The sequence below is a fragment of the Silurus meridionalis genome, chromosome 10 (genome assembly GCF_014805685.1).
Source record: "Silurus meridionalis isolate SWU-2019-XX chromosome 10, ASM1480568v1, whole genome shotgun sequence".
Taxonomy (NCBI): Eukaryota; Metazoa; Chordata; class Actinopteri; order Siluriformes; family Siluridae; genus Silurus; species Silurus meridionalis.
In genome coordinates, this window is record NC_060893.1 from 5996536 (window position 1) to 6022561 (window position 26026).

A 26026-nucleotide genomic window follows, 5' to 3' on the forward strand; every position below is an offset into this window, starting at 1 on the left:
GAAGGTGACCCGCTAGCCAATCGCAGCTAAGCCAAGATGGCGACCATTTGTCAGACGGATGAACCGAAAAGAGAAAGCAGGCGGACGCACAGACAATCCTACAATCGTTTTTTGGACGATTTAAGAGGCCGCCGGTTTATATTTTCATTTCTAGTGGGCCGGTTTTACTTGTAAATACGTTTATTTGTCTTTTTGTTTTGCTTTTGATTTGTTAGTAGAAGTTTTTTTCGGGATTATAGGTTTGAGACCAGGATTGTTTACAAAGATGGCTGATCACTGGAACAGGGGTAAGTGACACGTAGTGCTCATGAAGACAGCAGTGTACTGCAGATAGTTTAGACCAAACCCTTACAAATAAATAGATAAACAAACTTTCCTGATGTTCATCTAATTGGCTGAAATATGTCCTCAATATTCATTTAATAATACTTCAGACAGCTGTCATCAGCCTGGGATATATCAGCTGCTCTCAAATGTGTGTGTGTGTGTGTGTGTGTGTGTGTGTGTGAGAGTGAGTGTGTGAGAGAGAGAGAGAGAGAGGAATGTATAAACCTTGTGTTCAACATGTCACCTTACTTTATACATAAGACCTTTCCCACTTTTTTAATTGGACACTAAACAAGACATTATGTGAGACACACATAAAAACTATGGACATTAATATTGACTATTGTGTTAGACAAGATTTGGGGTGCAGTCAAAGTTCCCAAAGGTGTTCACTGAGGACACTCGACTCGAGTTCTTCTCCTCCATCCTTAAATTGGAACCATGAATTTATAGTTGCCATACTAAAACAGAACTGCTGGAAGCATACAATTGTCGAAAATCCTTTCGTACAGGTGGTATCAAAGTTTCTAGACTAATGCTGCTAGCTATTCTGACCACGAGTATTACCACGTCTGGGAGTTCATCATGGACAGCCATATAAAACGAAGAGCAAACGTGAAATTCTGTGTGAAGTGAGTGACTGTCATCAAAATCTGTCACAGAGACATTTGACATGACGTCCGTTTGACATACGGCGAAGCTGCGGTGAGTCGTCCGAGGTTTTTTCAAGTGGCACGTTTGCTAGCGAGTGCAGAAAAACATCACTGGAAGAGGAAAAGATCAGGAAGACCTTCATCGAGCTCGACGCCTGAAAATGCCGAAACCCTTCTGCAACTAGTGCATGATGACCGTCGGAGAACAATCCGCATGATCTCACTTCTGCACCCATCTTACTCGCCAGATTTGGCTTCTGCGAACTTCGCTCTTTTACCCAAAGATGAAGATCCGGCTCAAGGGTCACTGTTTTGACACCATTGTGCGAATCACAAAAGAAGACCTCTAGGACACACTCTATAAGTGGCAGGAACACGGGGAGTGCTGTATTGCTGTGATTGCTGTGAAGGTGATAGTGTGTAATTGTAGATAAATAAAATAATTATTTGGAAGCAAAACACGTCTCAAAACTCTTTTTGATCCCACCATGTATACTATTTTGTTAACATGATTATGTTCTCCTGGCATCACTTCAGGGAGTGTGTTTTATTTAAATATGGCATTTGGCAGCTGAGCAATAGAGGGTTGAGGGCCTTGCTCAAGGGCCCATGCTATTCAAGTACCAAATTTAAAGTCACTGAGCACTCCAGAGCAGCCCATTCTACTACCATTGTTTGTCTTTGGATATTTCTTCACACCTCTGTTAGCAATGGGTGTGGCGTATAACATTAAAACAGTAACATTTAAAGTGATTGACGTGATTGTCTTTGAAGTGACCGTGTGCAGTATGGTGTGGTATAAAGCGTATTGTGGTATAAAGCGTATGTGGTATTTATGCACCTCTTCCAATACCGTCTTCCTAGGGCACGGTGCGGTTGATGATTTGCTGGACGCAGAAAACAAACGCATGGCTGACAATCTCGCAAGTAAAGTATCCAGACTGAAGTCGGTATGTCGGCATCGCTCCAGCACACCACACCTTTCTTTACAGATGCACGTCACAATGCGTGATTTTGTCTCTCTTCTCGCTCACAGCTGGCATACGATATCGACAAAGATGCTGAAGAACAGAATTCCTACTTGGATGGCATGGTGTGTATCCTGTCGGCAATCGTGTTAAAACTATAAAATTATATATTATATTTCTATATTTCCGCTCTGTAAACACTATACAGGACGGCAGAAAAGTCAGTAATCGGAGTTAAACTACACAGACTTTTATTTATTACTTGCACTATAACGCTTTTGAGAATTTCACACATGTTGAGATCTCGTTTGTTTAAAATGTTCCCGATGGTTCCTGACTTTTCTGACTCCCATATAAGCAAATTAGGATATATATTCAAGCCATTTTATGGAAATATATTAATGGCATACTAATATATTTTGTATCATAAGTAACAAAGTATGTGGATTTTTTTTTTCTTCAGGACTCAAATTTCCTCAGTGCAACCGGACTGTTAACGGGCAGCGTGAAGAGGTTTTCCACAATGGTCCGCTCTGGCAGAGATAACCGCAAGATCCTGTGCTACGTGTCCATAGGCCTGGTCCTGATGTTCTTTCTGCTTTACTATCTAGTTCGAAGGATACAGAACTAATGTGTGGATTTTTTTTGTTTTTCGCTATGTTTTCTCAGTTTTATGAGAAATATATTCATTTATGTGTTCAGTCTATTATCTTTGTTCACACACACCATTTTCACAAATGTTTTCTTTACTATTATTCCAAAAAAGTGATTGAAGCTCATGGGTATGTTTATGGTTAATCCTGAACTAAGATTCTCTCTTTTGCTCTAGTGATGTAATCAAGCTTTGATTGCACAATATTCTATAAATGATATGACAAAATGAATATTTGAAATGATTTTTTTTTAATTAGAGATTCAAGGCATATCAGTGTCAAATGCTTTATAAACTAACTTTGTACTAATGGTCTAGTATGTAACTAAGTATAGATGAACTGTTTCTATTGTTTATTGGTATTAAAGATATTTCCAATGTTTTCTTCTGCCTAATAAAAGACTTAAAATTTCTGTCATTTTTAACTATAATCATTTAAACTTTTAAATGAGTTTATTTAGGTTTAAGTTTTTCTATAGCACTTTTCACAATGGACATTGTCTCAAAGCAGCTTTATAGAATGTTCGAATTATAGAACAAAAATTGTAATAAATCGTATTTATCACCAATGAGCAAGCCTGGGGCAACTGGTAAGGAATGGTATGAGGAAGAAACCTTGAGAGGAACCAGACTCAAAGGGTGAGTCTGAATCCTAAAATCATACCACTACCTAACAATTAGCTGCAGTATGCATGAATGATTTTTGCCCGATTGCACTTAGCAATATTGTTATGGTGTGCTTTGGGAAACTGTTTCTGAATCACCTCACTGCAGGTTTACCAGCTTCACTGGACCTGCACCAGTTTGCCCATCGCCAGAACAGGTTGACAGACGATGCAGTTTCCACGTCTCTTCATTTAGCCCTTGCCCACCTGGATAAAAACAACACCTACCTCAGAATACTGTTCATTGACTTTAGTTTTGTCTTTAATACAGTCATACAGTGTAGATTTTTAATGAATTATCTACCTACCAACCAACCACAATACAAACTAAGTCAGGTCTACAAATACTTGGAAACTGACAAAATTATTGTTATGTTTGCCTGTCTAGCACAGGGTACTGAAGTTAAGTGTAAGTTTCTAAAAATCCGATTTAGGACGAGACGAGACAAAGTCAATTTCTATAGCGCTTTTCACAATGGACATTGTCTCAAAGCAGCTTTACATAATTTAAGATCTAATGTGAGTGATGTGTGTTTATTCCTGATGTGCAGCCTGGGGTGACTGTAACAAGGAAATACTCTCTTAGATGTTATGATGAAGAAACCTTGAGAGGAACCAGACTCAGAAGGGAAACCCATCCTCATCTGGGTGATATCAAGGGTGTGATTATAAGTCTTCAAAACAATACAGAACACTGGAGAGTGAGAACCACCATGAGCACCGGAGTATAAGATAATGAGTAATGTTCTTTCTACAGTCTTATACAGTCAGTTGAGGGTATGGAACCAGGAGCTACTGAGCAACTCATAAAATCATCATAGATCACCTGCTTCTCCATGACAGATCCTTTAAACATTCAAAGAGGTCCAATGTCCAAACTCTACATAAAGTGAAATCCAAATGGTGCTTTATGTCTCTAGATGGTTCAGGATGTTTGAGGGTTTGGCATCTTTTTTAAAGGTCCACAATCTTCAAGAGGTGGGACACAACTGGAGCTGGCACAACCTTGTGATGGGGAGAGAAAGAGAAGCAGTGGAGGGGAATTAGTGTAGCTGCTGTTCATGATATTAACAAGCACAAGTTGATCATGTACATGTGATCAGATGTTCTGGAGCACAAGGTTATGATGTGAGACGTATGTTATGTGTAGGCTTTGCTAAAAGGTACATCTTTAATCTGCACTTAAACTGGGTGAGTGTGTCTGAGCCCCGTACACTGTCAGGAAGACTATTCCAAAGTGTAGGCGCTAAATATGAGAATGATCTACCGCCTTTAGTGGACTTTGTTATTCTAGGAACTACTAAAAGTTTGGAGTTTTGAGATCTCAAGGAGCATGATGGATTGTAGCATGTTAGAAGACTGGAGAGATACATGGGAGCCAAACCATTTAGTGTTTTGTAAGTAAGAAGCAGTAGTTTGTAGTTGATTTAAAACTTAACAGGTAGCCAGTGTAGGATGATAGGATTGGAGTTATATGGTCATATTTTCTCAACCTTGTGAGAACTCTGGCTGCCGCATTCTGGACTAATTGTAGCTTGTTTATTAATGATGCAGGACAACCACCTAGTAATGCATTACACTAGTCCAGTCTGGAGGTTATGAATGCATGGACCAGATTCTCAGCATCAGATATAGATAACATGTTTCCTAGCTTAGCAATATTTCTAAGGTGGAAGAAAGCTGTTTTTGTAATTTGGTTGATATGATTTTTAAAAGACAATTTGCTGTCCAAAATAACTCCCAGGTCTTTTACTGTTGAACTAGTATTTACAGTACATGCTTCTAAACACTGGTTAAAATGCTGTTTAACCATTTAAATTTCTGCATTTTCTTTATGTAGAATTTGCACAAATATGTGCAATTTGCCTTCATCGAAAAAAGCGTAATGCTTAAGAAAAACCACACAAAAATGCACAGAAAACCTTTTCATTTTAGGAGGTTTATGAGATGCTGCTAGAGATGATGTGTGCGGACATTGAATTGTGTTTAGGGTTTTTTTGCTTTAGTAATGCCATTCATTCTTACTGTATGAGATGCCTGTCTGTGATGCAGTGCTCTGTTACACTAAGTTTCTGTATAATATTGATGGTTTCTATCACAGTGGTGTCACAAATCACAGTTTTAAGAGGTAGATTGATTCAGGTAGGACACCACTTTAGGCCACTGGTGTTTTGGTCAGGTGTCAACAAATCTTATACTACTGGATATGGTTTGGCTACGGAAGTCCTAAGAGGCCATGAATATAATAGTTGTTTTATAGTTTTCACGGCATAACTTTCTTGTGATCTTGACATAAACATTTTTTCCTCTTGATAAGTATTTATTGGCATAAGACCATCGCAGAATAATAACCATAATAACCCCATGGATAATAACCATTGTAGCCACGCCATAATACTGTGATGATGCTGCCTCTGCTCTTATGCCGAATACAAAAAAAAAATAAGTATTGATCATGAAGAAATAATGTTTGTTATGTCAAGATTACAAAAATTAGAAAACAACTATTACGTCTAGATCACTAGAAAGCAATCAAGAAAATCATATTATAATGCATGGCCTCTTAGGACTTATTTAATTTGCCTACTACTAAAATACTTCCATATTTTCTCAAATTTAATTCAGAATAAGAAAAAAATGCATCTGAACTCTTTCTTTTGAGTTTTTGGACTCGAACATGTTAGAAGTAGAAATCCAGCAGGCGGATTAAAGAGCGCGTGTTGTAGTCTCCGGTCCTGTAGAGGGCGCTGTTGCCTGAAGCAGCACCTCCATCCAGGCGCCCATCCATCCGTCCATCCATCCTCCTATTCAGGTTACTATAATTCACGTTCCCAGCCGGTGGTATCGCGGTGGAGGTTGTGTAGCGACAAATCCAAAAAAAATGTCCAGGGAGACCGAGCAGGTTGTGGAGGAGACGAGCACAGAAGAGCAGCAGGTCAGTGGGCCACCAGCTAGCATGCTTCTTCCCAATGTGGATGTCACGACGTCTGAAAACGGCGTTTCCGGCGAGTTTATGGACCTCCAGCTCGGTGCACGGCTCTGATACCATGTTCCTCTGAATTCCTGATCTTTGTCTAAACGTGCATTGTGGTTCTAAAAGCATACCTAGGATTTCCCACTTGTTGATGATCTTATTTCTTCTCAGTTTGTTTCTTCATTTCTAATACTTATATATGACTCTCTAGGAGATGCAGGATAAAGTCGTGAGTCCTGAGAAGGCAGAAGAAGCAAAGCTGAAAGCTAGATATCCTCATCTGGGGGCTAAACCAGGAGGCTCAGACCTGCTGAGGAAAAGACTCCAAAAAGGGGTATGTTTTTATCATTATAGGTATCAATCATGCGTATTATTTGTCGAACAGGAGCAAAAATCGATTTCTGGAAACAGCTATGAAGTCCATACCAATATATTTGAGTTGTGCAGTTTGCTACAGATGCAGCTTGCGAGCTTTGACTGGTGATCATAAGATCAATTATTATAGATGTCTGTTTCACCAGCTTGAAATCTGATTGGTTAAAGCATCAGTTTATTGTCTTGTCATTGCCCCACACTGTTGATTCTGAAATTTTCAAGGCTGATTTTCTTCATCCCTGGCAACACACGATGGCTGAAATATGAGTGGAGATAAACTCTGATGTAAACATACCTTCCTGGAAGCAGTGCAACTGAAAGAAAAGTGTATATAAGTGAAATATAAATCGGTGTTCCATTTGTTTCAGCAAAAGTACTTTGACTCCGGAGATTACAATATGGCCAAGGCGAAAATAAAGAATAAACAGCTCCCCGCAGCCGCAACGGAGAAAACCGAGATCACTGGAGATCACATCCCGACTCCTCAGGATCTGCCTCAGAGGAAGACCTCGCTGGTGGCCAGCAAACTGGCTGTTTGATACAAACTTTTCCTAAGACTTTCCCATTCCTGATATTTTTGATCTCTGCTTTACCTCCATTTTATGTGTATTTTCTCTCTTTTTTTTGTTTTTTTTGTGCGTCTTGTCTTGAACTTTCTTTGGCCTGTTTTATTACCACAAAGACATGCTGTTTTGATGAAATGTTGCTGCTGGGCGCCTCCTCGTTGACCTGTTTGTACACGGAAACGACGTTTTGGCTGTAGAAGTAGACCGTAGTTGCAATTTCTACTCCCAGATGTGAATGCACTGGTATCTGCCTGAAATAACTGAACAGAAACCTTTTGTTTTGTTTTGTTTTGTTTAGGATTTTACTAGTTTTACTCACTAGTTCATGTATGATTCATGTATGGCCTTTAAGGATAACGCTGTCATTTGTTATAAAGATTTCCGTAAGATGACAAGTCTCGCCTGCCTCCTGCCTGTGATTGGTCAAACTTGCCTTAATGATATCCGATATATTGTCTTTGGGCAATATTTGCCCGCTCAAGCCACAAGCTTGTGCTGATGTCTCTGATCTTCAGGTTGGGGCAGCTCGCTCATTTTCTTCCCATGTTCATAACAACCACTGACTGTCACAACTCTGCCATTTTGTTTTTGTTTTTGTTTGTTTTTTTTGTAAATAAACTAGTTTTGCACAAGAATATCTGGGTCAGGTTGTTTATTTTCTTTTAGAAATCATTTTGTGTGGTTTGGAAATGATTTCAGATTGTTGTATGATTGCATTGAGGAAACGTTACCTCTTCTAATCAGGGATATATTTCTTAGGAATTGATGTGCCGTTATGAAACCCTCATTAAACCGGCTTTCGCGGGCGAACATTGAACCGCTGAAAAAACGCATTCGATGCCTTTACAACTGCATTTATTGCAATGCTGCCCATGAAAACATCTGTCTCAGGATTGTGAGGATAGTGGACTCAACCCAGTTTTTAATTTATACAATATAAACAGTATAGCAGCATTGTAACCTAATATTAATATGATTTGTAAAGTTATAGGATTCTTACTTTTATTATTTTTTTAATATATACATTTATACAAAATTGTGTTGGGTTTTTTCATATTTTATTAAATGCATTTTATTGACTTGTGTTAAATATGATCAAGTTAATGCGTATTTAAGAATATTTTAAGTAAAAAGTCCTATATAAACTTCCATTGTCTTCATAATGTGAATCTTCACAATTGCTGCTTTAAATATGACAAATATTATGCCTTGTCTTTATATGAATTATATGTGAAATATCAATTAACTGCGATTCCACATGAAAGAGCTGAGTTTAGGAATAGTTAGATCTAATACAGTAGTTCTACAGCGCTCCCTACTGTCGGTTTTAAGTAATGCATATGCTAAAAGTCTGATCAAAATACAACTGTATATATATATATATATATATATATATATATATATATATATATATATATATATATACACACAAGAGTTTTTTAGTACATGTTTTTTGTTGCATAGCTTTTTTTTTTTTTTTTTTTTAAACAGAGGTTCATAAGCTATACAGTGCATCTGGAAAGTATTTACCGCTCCTTCACTTTTTCCGTTTTATGTTACAGCCTTATTCCAAAATGAATTAAATTAATCAATTCCCTTAAATATTTTACAAACAATACCCCATAATGACAAGGTGAACGAAGTTTGGACGTTTTCCTGAGTCTGGTTTCTCTCAAGGTTTCTTTATAGTACCATCTCAGGGAGTTTTTTCTTACCATTGAGTAATGTATGACTCTACAATGATATCTTTAATATAGTGATTTCTGTAAAGCTGGCCATTGTTTAAATGTGTGAATATAATAATTAAAAAGCATTTTTTTGTTTTGCAGTTAAAAAATAATTATGCATGAAATTTACAAAAATCTTGGAGCAGTTACACAATCTTCAGATGGCTTTATAACCTGTTCTGGGAGCAGTGAACTGAGCTTTGAGGAAAAAATAAATAAACTCATCAATCAGCCCATTAAAAGTACCAATCCATACTAGGATACTAAATAGTATGTATAAATAGTAGGCCTCCTATTCTGCAGCAATTGTTGCGTTCTATTTTCACATACAGTTTAGTACGCTAGTGTGTGCTTAAGCGTAAACATTCTTCACCGCTAGAGGGCGCCCAGACCGGCATGACTGCAGAGCCATATGCTTTTATCTCACATCTACAACCGGCATTCATGCTTTCCTGGAAATATCAGTAGACTGCCTTAGATGTCAGCGTTTGCCTGGTTTATTTTACAACTTGTTAGCGTGTCTGTTCGCCTTTGAGGAAGTTTTTATATTGGAATAAATCTTAATGGAAACACCGGCGCTCTACAACAAGGTAATTGACTTCCTTTTATATTGACATGTAACTGAGAGTCAGGAAATGTACTTTCACATCACAACTCAATGTTTTTGTCAATGTAGCAAAGATCAGTCAGTTGTTTTATTTTACATTTCATTTGGGCTGGAAGGATTTCCAGCTTACACATGATGAGCTAAGGATGTACTTAGAAGTTAGGAACAGATCAAGCCTCAATGAAGAACATGAGGCCAGACAAACACAACTCAAACCTCTGATCCTTCCCATCCTACCTTACCTTATCCCATCTCATCCCATTCCTTGTTTTGATTCAAGATTCATAACCACCTCCTGATCTTTTACAGTATGCCCGAGTTTGGATCCCGGACCCTCAGGAGGTCTGGAGATCTGCAGAACTGACCAGAGACTACAAACCTGGAGATAGTGCTCTTCAGCTGCAGCTTGATGATGGCAGGGTAAGTTTCAGAACTAAATGTAGTTGTTGTCTATTTATAATCTTTATTTTTTTTTTTTACTGAATGTACATGTTGGAATCACAGCAAACTTTAAGGTCATAATCCATACAGTATATCAGGCTTTTTTCTTTTACTATTCCTTCTTCAATATTCAGAGTGCCTAGATGCCACATCAACACCCACTCGTTTGATAAATTTGGCCCTGACCATTCCTAACCTACTATTCATATTAATTCCTAAGGAGTTGGAGTATAAATTAGAACCCAAAAGCAGCACTCCGCCTCCCCTTCGTAACCCAGACATCCTGGTGGGCGAGAACGACCTCACGGCTCTGAGTTACCTGCACGAACCTGCCGTGCTGCACAACCTGCGCATCAGATTCGTCGACTCGAAGCTTATCTACACCTACTGTGGTGAGTCATTCGTTCACTGATATCGATATGTCATGGGCCACGTGCACTTCAGCTGTGTAAACGGTAGACTTTGGAGTGAAGTTATTAGATATGTGGATGGATTGCTGCAGTACAATCTAGTATTCTGATATATCTAGTGTTCTTGTGTAATAAGGAGCACTGGGGAACATCAAATGTTCATATTCGTATGCAAGGTTCCTTCATTTTGGAAATAAGTATGGAAATGGAAGATTATTGAAAAATATGTCTTTCTATACTATTGTCCTATAAAATTTTCATCAAAGACCGTAGTATAACTCGTTATTGTTGGAATAAAAAATTATTATTTCAGATGTTAAATATGGTCTTAAAAATCTGTATATTTAAGTCTGGAAAAGTATGGATTTTTGAAATAAAATAAAAAATGTGTAGGAACTGTGCAAATACACTGCCACTGTACTCCTGTTCATTTTTCTGTTTTGATCATGTTTATAACGCTTCCACTTTGGATAAGATTTGCTCTGCATTGTCACTTCATTGCAGCTCAAGTCCGCTGTACCGCACCCTCAATGCATTACCACATCACACCCTGATACTGTATCCGTTTCTTCTTTATATCTTCTTGTTTTGTTTCGTTTGAGTGAAATGTAATTTTTATATTCAGGAATCATCCTGGTGGCTATCAATCCCTATGAGACGCTGCCAATCTATGGTGCAGACATCATCAATGCATACAGTGGGAAGAACATGGGGGACATGGACCCACACATTTTTGCAGTTGCTGAAGAGGCCTACAAACAGATGGCTAGGTAGGTGGAACTTAATACGGCTAAAATTTCGCAATCGTTCTCCTTTAAGTTCACAAAACAATTGTCATTTCAGCCATATACAGTGGAGTATAGGGTGACACAAAGCAGCATTCCCGCAGGACTATGGTACTATGTGAAAAAATTTACTACGTGAAAAAACGTACACAATAAGACAATAGACACAGTTCCAGTGCAGCACCGACCAGTAGAGTAAATGTGTGCAAGTGGAAATAAATTGTCCATATAATAAATGCTGTACATGTAAAATAAATTTGGTTTACCAGCAGTTATTGGTGCAAAAAGTCTCGCTGAAGGTGTTCATTTGAGTGTCTATGTTTGAATGTGTTTGTCAGTCCAGTTTATGTGTATTGAGGAGCCGAACAGCATACTGTATTCTCTGTGCTGATGAAAAACAACAAAAAATAAATTCCTGTTGTGAAGTAATACAAATCTAGCCAATGCATTTTTAATTTTTTTTTAGAAAAAATGTTTTAATTCGTCCAGTTATTTACAAAGACAATGCAAACACAATGCAAATGTTAAGGTGGACAGGTTGTACTCGTGGGTGAAAAATTAGCCCAACATGGCAACCTATTAAGCATTTAATAGTCTAAAGAACTAATTATTGTTTTGGAAATCATAAATCCGCTTTGATTTCTGCACATGATTAAGTCTTGTAAGTAAATTACACACATTATTTTTTTTTTTTTTTTTTTTTTACAGAATCAGTATTCTTCAATGCACCTTTTGAAAAGCTTCAATTAGCATTGATGAGAATATTTTACACCCAATCATCTGTTGGATTTTCACACAAGAAGTAAATAAGTACATTTCCCATAAAGTTTCTAGCTTTTTTATTTTCAGTTCACAAGAAAGTCTCAAGAAAACTGCCAATTTGTCAGTAAGGCCGTTCAAAGATCATTTTGGGTTTGGCTCAATTTATTTGCCCAGTAGAAATAAAAATCCTGATTTAAAGTCTACAATTTGGATTTCCAGGATAACTAAATGACAATTTCTCTTTGCTCTTGTCTAAGAGATGAGAGGAATCAATCCATTATAGTGAGCGGAGAGTCTGGAGCAGGAAAGACCGTGTCAGCTAAATATTCCATGCGTTACTTTGCCACAGTCAGCGGCTCTTCCACGGAGAGGAGTGTGGAGGAAAAAGTGCTGGCATCCAGCCCTATAATGGAGGTACTCTTCAATTTCTTTATTAATTTCATATCAATATGCGAAAACAAAGCTACGTAATGCTGCAAAATCATTTGTTAAGGACAGCTTTATGTTGTTGTAAATTGATTTTATGTGAAGTATGAATGTAAATGAATTTATATATATATATATATATATATATATATATATATATATATATATATATATATATATATATATTCATATACCCTTGTGCAGGGCTACAATCTTGTCCCTGACGTCCTTTGACAGCTCTTTGGACTTGCCCATGGTGGTAAAGAGGTTTAAATATAAGAGGACGATTCTGTGACTGGGGTCTTGAGTTGTCATGATTCATGAGTTGATATTCGGAGTTCTTTCTTAAAATCACAGGACTAATTTGGGTGTGTGGGAGTAGAGGTAGAGGATTAAAAACATATTTCACTTAATCTTAATTTATAACTTTTCTTTACATTTTTTAATGGATTATATATATATATATAATATAATATACAGTGCAACCTTGATACTTGCGGGGGTTACGTTCTATGACGCCTCGCTAGTAAAAAAAAAATCGCAAGGTTTTGACTTTCCTTTTGATGGTTCCTTTTTTAAGGGGAATTGTACATGTACTTTACTGTATACTTAACAAAAATTGTGAATTTCTTGTCATAAATGTTTTATTTACTACTTTAAATTAATTATTAGTTTTCCGAACATTTTTGTGTCATTTATTAGTACAAACTCTTGTTTTGAAATGTTACTCTGAACTTCAGCTTTTACTCTGAACTTTTTGTGAGTTTCTCTAAGTCCAGTTCCAAATAAAAACTCGTGAACTATCGAGGTTGTGAGTGTCATTGTCGCGAGGTTAGCTGTTTACCGAAAGGTCACCCTGTTGTACACTTTCTCTAAATCCACAAATACACAATGCAACCCCTGCTGAAATAATGCGTCTGTGGTGCTCTTTCTCTGCATGAAACCATGCTGTTACTCACAGATAGTCACCTCTTCTTTCAGCCTGGCTTCCACTACTCTTTCTCATAACTACATGGTGTGACTGATCAACTTTATTCCGCTGTAGTTACTGTGGTTCTGCACATCTCCCTTATTCTTGTGTACCAGCACACTCCTTCTCCATTCCTCAGGCATCCTCTCACCTTCAAAATGTTGTTGTAAATTGATTTTATGTGAAGTATGAATGTAAATGAATTTATATATATATATATATATATATATATATATATACAGGAGTGCAGAATTATTAGGCAAATGAGTATTTTGACCACATCATCCTCGTTATGCATGTTGTCTTACTCCAAGCTGTATAGGCTGGAAAGCCTACTACCAATTAAGCATATTAGGTGATGTGCATCTGTGTAATGAGAAGGGTGTGGTCTAATGACATCAACACCCTATATCAGGTGTGCATAATTATTAGGCAACTTCCTTTCCTTTGGCAAAATGGGTCAAAAGAAGGACTTGACAGGCTCAGAAAAGTCAAAAATAGTGAGATATATTGCAGAGGGATGCAGCAGTCTTAAAATAGCCAAGCTTCTGAAGCGTGATCATCGAACAATCAAGCGTTTCATTCAAAATAGTCAACAGGGTCGCAAGAAGCGTGTGGAAAAACCAAGGCGCAAAATAACTGCCCGTGAACTGAGAAAAGTCAAGCGTGCAGCTGCCAAGATGCCACTTGCCACCAGTTTGGCCATATTTCAGAGCTGCAACATCACTGGAGTGCCCAAAAGCACAAGGTGTGCAATACTCAGAGACATGGCCAAGGTAAGAAAGGCAGAAAGTCGACCACCACTGAACAAGACACACAAGCTGAAACGTCAAGACTGGGCCAAGAAATATCTCAAGACTGATTTTTCTAAGGTTTTATGGACTGATGAAATGAGAGTGACTGGCTCTCCGTGGCTGGATTGGTAAAGGGCAGAGAGCTCCAGTCCGACTCAGACGCCAGCAAGGTGGAGGTGGAGTACTGGTTTGGGCTGGTATCATCAAAGATGAGCTTGTGGGGCCTTTTCGGGTTGAGGATGGAGTCAAGCTGAACTCCCAGTCCTACTGCCAGTTTCTGGAAGACACCTTCAAGCAGTGGTACAGGAAGAAGTCTGCATCCTTCAAGAAAAACATGATTTTCATGCAGGACAATGCTCCATCACACACGTCCAAGTACTCCACAGCGTGGCTGGCAAGAAAGGGTATAAAAGAAGAAAATCTAATGATATGGCCTCCTTGTTCACCTGATCTGAACCCCATTGAGAACCTGTGGTCCATCATCAAATGTGCGATTTACAAGGAGGGAAAACAGTACACCTCTCTGAACAGTGTCTGGGAGGCTGTGGTTGCTGCTGCACGCAATGTTGATGGTGAACAGATCAAAACACTGACAGAATCCATGGATGGCAGGCTTTTGAGTGTCCTTGCAAAGAAAGGTGGCTATATTGGTCACTGATTTGTTTTTGTTTGGTTTTTGAATGTCAGAAATGTATATTTGTGAATGTTGAGATGTTATATTGGTTTCACTGGTAAAATAAATAATTGAAATGGGTATGAATTTGTTTTTGTTGTTGCCTAATAATTATGCACAGTAATAGTCACCTGCACACACAGATATCCCCCTAAAATAGCTAAAACTAAAAACTACTTCCAAAAATATTCAGCTTTGATATTAATGAGTTTTTTGTGTTCATTGAGAACATGGTTGTTGTTCAAATTAAATCCTCAAATAAAATTAATCCTCAAAAATACAACTTGCCTAATAATTCTGCACTCCCTGTATATATATATATATATATTCATATACCCTTGTGCAGGGCTACAATCTTGTCCCTGACGTCCTTTGACAGCTCTTTGGACTTGCCCATGGTGGTAAAGAGGTTTAAATATAAGAGGACGATTCTGTGACTGGGGTCTTGAGTTGTCATGATTCATGAGTTGATATTCGGAGTTCTTTCTTAAAATCACAGGACTAATTTGGGTGTGTGGGAGTAGAGGTAGAGGATTAAAAACGTATTTCACTTAATCTTAATTTATAACTTTTCTTTACATTTTTTAATGGATTATATATATATATATATAATATAATATAATATACAGTGCAACCTTGATACTTGCGGGGGTTACGTTCTATGACGCCTCGCTAGTAAAAAAAAAATCGCAAGGTTTTGACTTTCCTTTTGATGGTTCCTTTTTTAAGGGGAATTGTACATGTACTTTACTGTATACTTAACAAAAATTGTGAATTTCTTGTCATAAATGTTTTATTTACTACTTTAAATTAATTATTAGTTTTCCGAACATTTTTGTGTCATTTATTAGTACAAACTCTTGTTTTGAAATGTTACTCTGAACTTCAGCTTTTACTCTGAACTTTTTGTGAGTTTCTCTAAGTCCAGTTCCAAATAAAAACTCGTGAACTATCGAGGTTGTGAGTGTCATTGTCGCGAGGTTAGCTGTTTACGAAGGTCACCCTGTTGTACACTTTCTCTAAATCCACAAATACACAATGCAACCCCTGCTGAAATAATGCGTCTGTGGTGCTCTTTCTCTGCATGAAACCATGCTGTTACTCACAGATAGTCACCTCTTCTTTCAGCCTGGCTTCCACTACTCTTTCTCATAACTACATGGTGTGACTGATCAACTTTATTCCGCTGTAGTTACTGTGGTTCTGCACATCTCCCTTATTCTTGTGTACCAGCACACTCCTTCTCCATTCCTCAGGCATCCTCTCACCTTCAAAAATCTTGTTAAACACTCTTGTTAAAAACTCCATTGACATCTCTCCTAAACATCTCCATGCTTCTACCGATATGTCATCTGGTCCAACTGACTTTCCACTCATCCTTTAAATCACTGCTCTCACTTCCTCCTTTCTTATCCTATCCACTTCCTGCTTCACCATCTCCACACCATCCAACCTTCTCTCTCTTATTTTCTTTGGTGCTCAAAATACTTCCTCCATCTTCCTCCATCAACACATTTCCATCTGGATCCTTTATTGCTCGAACTTGCAGCACATCCTTCCCAGCTCGGTCCCTCTGCCTGGCCAATCGGTACAAATCCTTTTTTCCTTCATTAGTGTCCAACTTCCCATACAGCTCCTCATATGCCTTTTCTTTGGTTTTCGCCCCATCCCTCTTCACCGGCTTCAACCTCATAAACGGCATCTCCAACTCGTCTTTAACCTCAAAGGGTCCTTGTCACTTTGCGAGTAATTTCAAGCTTGATGTGGGTAGTATTACGAAGACTTTACCTGCTGGTTAAAAATTTCTGCAGCTGTGCACCCCTATTATACAGAAGGGGATTGTTGTTCTTGAGCCTGTAGCACAATTCCCCAGAGTTAGTTGGCCTAAAGTGTGGAGTTTTGCTCTCAGGTCAAGGACATACTGAATTTATGTTTTTACCAGGTGATGGTCGTCCTCCCAATTTTTGCGGATGACACAGAGCACTCCGTGCCATGTTCGTGACATGAAGGCCGTGGGGAGATTACATGGAAGAGTTCCTCCACAATACTATGTGCAGAGGTGTTGTGAAAAGGCACTGCTTCCGGGTATCGCGTTGCATAGTCCACCAAAACTAACACAACGCGATGCCCTCGTGCAGTCCGCTCTAATGGGCCGACGATCATTCCAATTCTCTCGAAGGGGACCTCGATTAAGGGTAATGGGGACACAAAGGCGCTTTTAGGAGGGCAGGCGAATGTCAAAAGCTGACATTCACAGCAATGTCACACACCATCTACACACATCGCTGTGAATGCCCGGCCAATAAAACCGGGCCACTAGGTGGTCCAAGTTTTTCTCCTGTCCCAGGTGTCCAGCCATCGGTTATGGTAAGCCGCATAAAACAAAAGCTCCCTGCGGGTCTTGGGGACCAACAACTGGGTCGTTTTTCCTTGGTTCGATTGTCCTGCGACACTCGGGACAGCTTATTTTTAATGCTGTATGGGAAAGAAAGTGCAATTTCTGGCTGGATTCGTTGACCATTGATTACTTTTACTTGGTTAAAGGCATGCCGGACGGTTTTGTTTTGTGTCTGCTCTAGCGGGAAATCCCAGAAGAAAATTCCTCGGAGAATTAGTGAAGGGGTAAGACTGGGACTAACCACCGCTTCGACGCTGTTTGGTTTTCTCCCCCAAATTGTACCGTGATGGCCACTAGTGGATATTTGTGTCCTTGTGCACACATTTCCCCTTTACCCGGCATGCAGTATTTACCAGGCTTTGGTGGATTTCGGGCTTTGGTGGATGGCGGTCTATTCAAAACCTGAATCCACCAAAGCCTGGTGTATACCCTCTATTATGCTCAATGGTATGTGGTACATTCCATCTCATTTAGGGGCGGCCTGTGGTGCGTCTGGAATCCGGACCATCACCCCGTTGATGAGTTATTGGCTTTGGGGGGATTGCCCCCCGTATCAAGGGAGGGGAATAGGAGGAGAGCAGGAGAAGAACACTTTCATCGACACTTCGGTCTTCGTTCAGCAACCACTTCCGGCAGTCATTGCAAAGCTGCTGAGCAACAGAGCGGGAGGGAGCGGAAACGCTGTCTGTGCCACTCTGGTGTCTGGCCCACCCAATGGAGGACCCACGCTTTTAATCCATTTTCACATGATGAGGGAATACAGTTTTTGCTTACCATGTGTTTTTTTTTATAAACGCACTTTATTATTAATATTTGTGATCATAAACATTTGAACAGTTTACATTTAAAAACGATTTGGAATAAAATGCCTGCTTGGTTAAATAAAATATAAAATTATATTTTATAAGGTTTTCTAAAGATAAAATAGAATAAATGCAATACACTTTTGTATTATATTGAGTAAATCGAGTCATCAATTAAATTGGCACAAATTAAATTAAGTAAAATTAAATAAACAAAATGATTTAATTAAATAGTTTGCATTTATTTTAATACCCCTGGCATTGTTGTGCATGTTTTCAAGATAACTAATAAACAAACTCACTCAAAGTGCGGGGCAGAGACTCGCATGTAAAAAGGTTTGCATTCACATGTGTACCGAACTGAAACCCTGTACTGAATACGTGTACTGTTACATTCAGTGTGTGTTTGTATGTATATATATAATTTTTTTTTGTTTGTATGTTATTCTAAATGGTTTTAATGTTTTTCTATCCAGGCAATTGGAAATGCAAAAACAACCAGGAATGACAACAGCAGTCGTTTTGGGAAGTACATTGAGATTGGATTTAATAGGAATTACCACATCACAGGGGCTAACATGAGGACATACCTGCTCGAGAAGTCCCGTGTTGTGTTTCAGGTCTTTTTTTCCTTTTTCTTTTTCTTATGTTCAGATTCTTCTCCACTTTTTCACCGTGTTTCAGTCAGACACCTTGTTTATGTTTATAAAGGATACAATCCTCACAACTTTAAAAAAGAAAAAAAAACAAGTTTTTCCCTTATTAATTGTGTTCTGTAATGATTTAAAATAAGACAGAGCTTAAGTTCATTTCATTTATAATTTATCAGTAGTTTTCTAAACAAGATCAAATGTTTCACAGAAATTCAAATTCTTTAATAAAATTGGAACTTAAAGTTGTGTATCTTTTTTTTTTCTTCAAAATAATATGATCTTTTTCCCAAATCTTTTTCGCAATTCCCACCCATATTCTGACGTTTGATGAACATTAACAGTATCTACACGATTAAACGCATTGCCCTGCTGTGACATAATTAGCTGATAGGATAGATGTATGAATGTTCGTGTTCCAGTAAATAAACAGTGAATGTATAAACTTAATAAAATGCAGACAGTAGTGATTGTTAAATTCCATAGAAGTAATAATTGTAGTTACATCGGTGTACAAGAAAGTCATGTGTACTCTATATTCTTTATTTCAGGCAATTGAAGAGCGCAACTATCATATCTTCTACCAGTTGTGCGCCTCTGCCCATTTACCTGAATTCACAGCTCTGCAATTAGGTATAACTCCTGTTCTGTTTGGCTTATATGACTTTTGACTAAACATTACAGCTCACTCAGGTCTCAGTAAGAAAAAAGTACCATAGTAAGAACGGAATGTGATCATCGCATATATTAATGTTTACAAATTTCTTTTTTCATTTGGCTGTATTCTATATTACCAGCATAATTATGCCATAATCTGTTAGTAATTACTGAACTGATTTCGGTTCATTTGAATTATCCCTCTGAGTAATCACTCTCTGTTTGAAGGCAGTGCAACTAAGTTTCTCTACACTAATCAGGGCAGAAGCCCTGTCATAGACCAAGTGGATGACGTTCAGGAAATGCAAGTCACTCGGCAGGCTTTTTCACTTCTGGGTAAAATAACTGCATTTTGGTTTTGTGTCTCAAAAAAATGTGGTCAAGGTTAATTAACCGTGTTATTAACAGTATGAATCTCTATGGCAGGTATTAATGAAAGTCAGCAATTGGATTTGTTTCAGATCCTGGCTGCCATTCTTCAGCTGGGAAATGTAGAGATGATGGGCAAAGGCTCAGGAAACTGCAGTGTCTCAGTGAGTGCAAGAGAGATGATTATGATTCATTGTGACTTCCGAATTTTATTGCGTGCTCAGAACTATAAGGGAATAGTATCCTGCCTTCAGGCTATGCGACATGTATTTTGTCTCACATTATATATAGCTTATAATATATTGTGAGGGAACAATATATTAACTATAAAATATATTAGGGAATGATGTTACTACTGCAGTTGTTACCTTAATCTTATGCACTTACAGTATGAATCTATGAAAACCATATGTTGAATGGGCAGTATATTATATATTATGTAACTTTTTATTTAAGGATTTTTAAAATAGATTAAATGGACATAAAATAAAGTTACTGGTCTCCTTCCCAACTTAATGTACCACAGAATTGTTTAGCTTTATCATGCTAGAGATTTTTACTTGAAAGCATCATTTTATACTATACTGCAAGTGGATTTAATATTTTCTTCTCAGCTTTGTTTAGGTTCTTGAAAATATATATTGATTTCAGGTGGAAAATAGTCACCTGGCTATATTCTGTGATCTGCTAATGGTGTCTCCTGAGGCCATGGTCCATTCGTTGTGTCATAAAAAACTGAAGACCGCCACAGAAACCTTCAATAAGCCTCTGACCAAAATGGAGGCGGTAAACGGCCGTGATGCCTTGGCTAAACACATTTATGCCAAGCTTTTTACATGGATAGTTGGTCAGATCAATAAGGCTCTGCATTCATCTAGCAAGCAGCACTCATTCATTGGAGTGCTAGACATCTATGGGTAAGTAATGGATTTATTGACTGTACATGGCTGCTTTTATTAGAGCATGTCCGCGCATGGAAGACGTTTTTGTAGACAGGGTGAGGGAGGCATGATTGAGATGATTTGGACATGTGGGGTATATTAGTAGGAGAATGCTGAGGATGGAGTCGCCAGGAAGGAGAAAAAGAGGAAGGCCAAGAAGGAGGTTTATGGATGTGGTGAGGGAAGACATGCAGGTAGTTGGTTTGAAAAAGGCAGATGTAGAGGACAGGGGGGTATGGAGACGGATGATCCGCTGTGGCGACCCCTAATGGGAGCAGCCGAAGAAGAAGAAGAAGACATGCATTTGTAATGTTTATAATAGTTTGAACAACTTTTTCGCATAAAATTGTATTGTTACATGTAATATAGTGCAGCCAAATTGCTGGTAAGTCATGTTCTTTGTGTGTTCAGGTTTGAGACGTTTGAAATAAACAGCTTTGAGCAGTTTTGTATTAACTACGCTAATGAGAAACTCCAACAGCAGTTTAACACGGTAAATGGGTTACATTTACACCATAGTAATGGCTGCCACGATCAAAACGTTTTCTACGATCAAAAACCTAAAGCCTTTTTTTTTTATTTTGTTTAACCAAAGCATGTGTTCAAACTGGAGCAAGAAGAATACTTAAAAGAGAAGATTCCATGGACTCTGATTGATTTCTATGACAATAAGCCATGTATTAACCTGATTGAGGCCAGAATGGGAGTGTTGGATCTGCTTGATGAAGAGTGCATGGTGAGTATGTACACCTATTTATATTCTCAGATTCTGGCAACTAATCCTCCTTCTATCCATACATGAAGTTTTCTATACATCTTAATTTTTTTTTTTACTAACCCACCCACCCACCTAATCACCCAACCTGCCGCCTCCCCATCCATCTATCTATCCTTTCGTTCACCTATTAATTAGACCAATCATCCTTACATTCACCCACCCATCCATGCGTACAGCCACCCACACAACCATGAAACAATCATCCATCCATTCATCAGTCCGTCCGTCCGTCCGTCCATTCATTCATCCATCCATTCATCTGTCTGCTCAACCATCCACAAAATCACCCGAGGTGGTATCAGAAAGTTTCGAGACTAGTTTTGTAACATGCCAACAGATGGCAGCACAAGGCTGAACACACAGTCACAGGAAACACCGATCATCCTAAGTCAGTCTGCCAAAAGACAACGACCTGTGTACATTGGGTGCTGTAAAAAGAGCAATTGTGGAAATTCTGAGTAAAACTATGCACCCTGTCACCAAGTCTCACCTGTCTCTTCACATGAGTTTCTCGCATGAAACATGATTTCACTTCCACACCCACCCTACTAGCCAGAATTGGCTCCTGCAGACTTCGGCCTCTTCCCGAAGATGAGGATCCAGCCCAAAGGTCACCGTTTCAGTCAGGATCCAGCATGAATCGCAGACGGTGCTTGACACGCATCGAAAAGAAGACTTACAGGATACATTCCAGAAGTGGCAGGAACTCTGGGAGCACTGTATTGTTGTGCAAGGGGACTATTTTAAAGGTGATAGTGTAAAAACATAGATAAAATAATGTACTTTCTTGTAAACGGAGCAAGTCTCAAAACTTTTTTAATATCACCTTGTACATTCATACTTCTATATATACGTTGCGACTTGACTTGACTTGGCTTATAATTTAATCCATCGATTTCCTTTATCCATGATTTGTTCATTCATTTTTGTTGCATGTAATTTTCCTTCAGGTTATGGAAATGGCTACACTAACACACACATTCTTTCGTGTTTTGTCACTTTACTTACATTGTTAATTTTCATTTATAATTCGCCACAAAACCCCCAGATGCCAAAGGGATCAGATGATTCATGGGCACAAAAGCTCTATAATACCCACCTTAAGAAGAGTGATCATTTCGACAAACCACGGATGTCCAACAAGGCCTTCATCATCAGTCATTTTGCTGACAGGGTACAAAACTTTTTAATGCTTCAGAAATGGAACACCCTTTATAAAATATAATTGTTTTTTTTTTTTATTCATCTTTATTGCTCTTTGTTTAATTTCTGCTTCAGGTGGAGTATCGATGTGAAGGGTTTCTGGAGAAAAACAAAGACACAGTAAATGAGGAACAGATAAATGTCCTGAAATCGAGTAAGGTTTGTCCATCCCGAATGAAACTGTGCAAAACTACTACTACATTTTAAATGTGTAAAAGTGTTCTTGGAGTCTTTTTGTGTTAAAAAGTATTTGTCTTTCCATGCACTTTTTTATTAGTTTGCTTTGCTTTTGGAGCTCTTTCATGAAGAGGAAACAGCTCAGAGCAAAGTTGCTTCAAGTCGAACAAAGATCACGAAAGTGGGCCAGTCTTTTAGAGAACACAAGAAATCTGTTGGGCTACAGGTGATGATATTTTGCTGAAACTTTGGTTTGTTGTAGAAAATGTAAATACAGTATTGTATTTAATACTGGTTAACACGGCATAGTATTAATGTTTCTGCATTGTCTCCGCCTTTTAGTTTCGAAACTCGTTGCAGTTGCTAATGGACACTTTAAATGCCACAACTCCTCATTATGTACGCTGCATAAAGCCCAATGACCAGAAAACTCCTTTTGTGTTAGTATATTGAATTTCTATCTATCTATCTATCTATCTATCTATCTATCTATCTATCTATCTATCTATCTCTATCTATCTATCTATCTGTCTATCTGTCTATCTGTCTATCTATCTGTCTATCTATCTATCTGTCTATCTGTCTATCTGTCTGTCTATCTGTCTATCTGTCTATCTGTCTATCTGTCTATCTATGCCTAATTGGTGTATGTACTTTTTAAACAAAAGTTAATAATCTTGTTTAATCTGAAGTAACATATATTATTATATATGTTATTTTATTCTCTCTCTCTCACTCTCTCTCTCTTTTTCTTTATTTCTTTCTCTTTCTCTCTCTAGAATGAACCCCATTAGGGCAGTGCAGCAGTTGAGGGCATGTGGCGTACTGGAGACTATACGCATTTCTGCTGCAGGCTTTCCATCCAGGTTTATTTATTAAATATATGCATATTTAGTTTAATGTTCATCTTGTTAGCAGACAGTGTGTGTGTGTGTGTGTTTGTGGATTATTCAAAATTGATAACTTGTAAATGCCCATGTGTATCTCGCTGAATTTTTGTCATTGCTGTGTTTTAAATTTAAGAGCATCCTCATTTTAGGGGATTTTAATATACACATTGATGCTAATGACTGTTTGTTGACAAAGGATTTTCTATTCCTGCTGGATTGTTTTAATCTTAAACAGTTTATAAGTGGCCCAACTCACAACAAAGGTCACACTTTAGACCTTGTGATTGCAAACAATGCAATTGTGTCTCAGCAGTCTCTTACAGATATTGGACTTTCTGATCACCTGGCAATCTTCTTTAAATTGGGACTGCATTTTCCTCGTACTTCACCTTTAAACACTGTTAATTTCCGTAAATGAAAATCAATTAATTCAGCAGATTTTGCTGGCTCTGTTGTTCCTTCTCTTAGTGATCTTCATTTGGCTTCTCTTGAAGATAAGATCCTAAAACTGAACACTGCTCTGGCTTCTAATTTTGACCTTTTTGCTCCCTTGAAATCTCACTATGTCTCTTTTGCTCGTTCTGCCCCTTGGTACAACGATAACCTGCGCTCTATGAAGACAGCTTGCCGTAAACTGGAGCGCAAGTGGCGTGACTCAGGTCTGAATGTATTTTATCAGTCCTGGAAGGACACCCTGGGGGAATACAGATCTGAAATTGAGTCTGTGAGATCTGCATATTTTTCTCAGATCATTGACAACAATCAAAGTAATCCTAGACATCTTTTTAACACCATAAACCGACTTCTGAAAGTTAATGTTGGCACTTCTTTACCTGTCTCAAATCAGCTGTGTAACGATTTTCTTAATTTTTTCAGTTCTAAAATTGACAATGTTTACAAACTTATTCATGCTGCACCTGCTTCATCATCCATATTTTGTTCACCTAGTTTTTCCGGCACACCCTTCTCTACCTTTTCACAAATTGATACCGAGCTGCTCACTAGGGAAGTATCACGTATGAAAGTTACCACTTGCTTACTTGATCCCCTCCCTACAAGCCTGTTTAAATCCTGTTTGGATTCATTGTGCCCTGCTGTTCTCAGTATTGTTAATGATTCTCTGCTTACTGGTGTTGTCCGAGCGGCACTGAAAACTGCTGCTGTAACACCTGTCCTAAAAAAACAAAACAGTGACTTGGACAACTTAAACAATTATCGTCCTATCTCAAATCTACCGTTTCTTGCTAAAATTCTGAACGCCTTGTGGCTTTGCAGCTACATAGTCATCTCACAGCAAACAATCTCTTGAACCTCTTCAGTCTGGATTTCAAAATCTCATAGTACTGAGACAGCCTTGGTCAAGGTCACCAATGACCTGTTATTAGCCTCTGATTCTGGTTCTCTCTCTATTCTGATCCTTCTTGATCTTAGTGCCGCATTTGACACTGTTAATCACAACCTGCTTCTCGAACGTCTGGAAAATGTCTTTGGTGTTTCTGGGACTGTTTTAATTTGGTTTAGATCATACCTCTCTGATCGTCAACAGTTTGTATCTATGAGTGGATACCGGTCTGTGACTGGTTTTGTCTGTACGGGTGTTCCTCAGGGTTCCATCTTAGGCCCCTTACTTTTTAGCATATACATATATCCGCTTGGATTGCTTTTAAGAACACTTGAGCTAAATTATCACTTTTATGCGGACGATACGCAGATTTATATTCACTCTAAACCTAATCAACATTTTGACCTTTCTTTTTTAACACACTGTATTGCTGAGATAAAAACATGGATGTCTCAAAACTTTTTGTGCCTCAATAGTGATAAGACAGAGGTCTTGCTTATTGGCACCCCTCACCAGCTTTGCAAAGCTGGTTCATTATCCCTAAACGTAGACGGCTCTGTTCTGGAAGTACAAACCAAATAAAAAAAATCTAGGAGTCATCTTTGACTCAAGTCTATCTTTTGATCTTCACATTCGGTATACTGTAAAGAACTCATTTTTATCGCTAGACTTCGCCATATGTTATCCCATTCTGTAACTGAAAGGCTTATTAATACTTTTGTGTTTTCCCGCATTGATTATTGCAATGCTCTACTGGCTGGGGTTCCTAAAACTACTCTTAATAAACTGCAATGTGTACAAAATTCAGCTGCTAGGATCCTGACTGGAGCCAGGCAAAATGAGCCAAAAACCAATTCTCAAGTCCTTGCATTGGCTTCCGGTCAGGTTCCGAGTAGATTTCAAAGTTTTAATGCTTACATACAAGGCACTGCATGGTCTCGCACCCCAGTATCTGTCTGCACTTTTAACTGTATACACACCCAAGCGTATCTTACGCTCTTCACAAGCAGGACTATTGGTAGTCCCACAGACACGGCTGCGTT

General features: G+C 38.4%; 3 protein-coding genes across 3 annotated transcripts in view; all 3 read left to right on the forward strand.

Moving 5' to 3' along the window:
- The first annotated feature begins 36 nt into the window (after positions 1-36).
- On the forward strand, positions 37-3013 carry bet1l (Bet1 golgi vesicular membrane trafficking protein-like). The gene is made up of 4 exons (XM_046859829.1): positions 37-287; positions 1845-1930; positions 2017-2073; positions 2412-3013. The coding sequence occupies exons 1-4, from the start codon at positions 266-268 to the stop codon at positions 2577-2579; spliced, it is 333 nt and encodes a 110-aa protein (XP_046715785.1). The 5' UTR covers positions 37-265; the 3' UTR covers positions 2580-3013.
- A 3011-nt stretch (positions 3014-6024) lies between these two features.
- Positions 6025-7815, forward strand: arpp19b (cAMP-regulated phosphoprotein 19b). Its single transcript, XM_046859828.1, has 3 exons — positions 6025-6200; positions 6451-6573; positions 6983-7815. Exons 1-3 carry the CDS (start codon positions 6147-6149, stop codon positions 7151-7153), a joined length of 348 nt encoding a protein of 115 aa, XP_046715784.1. The 5' UTR covers positions 6025-6146; the 3' UTR covers positions 7154-7815.
- Positions 7816-9308: 1493 nt separating this feature from the next.
- Positions 9309-26026, forward strand: part of myo5ab (myosin VAb) — a 34529-nt gene continuing 17811 nt past the window's right edge. Inside the window, 17 exon segments of the mRNA XM_046859955.1 lie at positions 9309-9497; positions 9824-9934; positions 10176-10347; positions 10991-11135; positions 12170-12326; positions 18453-18596; positions 19178-19259; positions 19512-19619; positions 19710-19816; positions 20304-20569; positions 21005-21086; positions 21189-21329; positions 22420-22545; positions 22650-22733; positions 22852-22977; positions 23094-23191; positions 23531-23617. Of these exon segments, the coding sequence (XP_046715911.1) occupies positions 9471-9497; positions 9824-9934; positions 10176-10347; positions 10991-11135; positions 12170-12326; positions 18453-18596; positions 19178-19259; positions 19512-19619; positions 19710-19816; positions 20304-20569; positions 21005-21086; positions 21189-21329; positions 22420-22545; positions 22650-22733; positions 22852-22977; positions 23094-23191; positions 23531-23617 (2063 nt within the window). The 5' untranslated portion in view covers positions 9309-9470.

Excerpts from the sequence above, each read along its gene's own strand:
- bet1l (XM_046859829.1), top strand. The coding sequence starts at position 266 with ATGGCTGATCACTGGAACAGGG. Across the intron at positions 288-1,844 it reads GGCTGATCACTGGAACAGGG|GGCACGGTGCGGTTGATGAT; the intron begins GTAAGTGACACG and ends CCGTCTTCCTAG. Across the intron at positions 1,931-2,016 it reads AAGTATCCAGACTGAAGTCG|CTGGCATACGATATCGACAA; the intron begins GTATGTCGGCAT and ends TCTCGCTCACAG.
- arpp19b (XM_046859828.1), top strand. The coding sequence starts at position 6,147 with ATGTCCAGGGAGACCGAGCAGGTTGTGGAGGAGACGAGCACAGAAGAG. Across the intron at positions 6,201-6,450 it reads CGAGCACAGAAGAGCAGCAG|GAGATGCAGGATAAAGTCGT; the intron begins GTCAGTGGGCCA and ends ATGACTCTCTAG. Across the intron at positions 6,574-6,982 it reads GGAAAAGACTCCAAAAAGGG|CAAAAGTACTTTGACTCCGG; the intron begins GTATGTTTTTAT and ends CATTTGTTTCAG.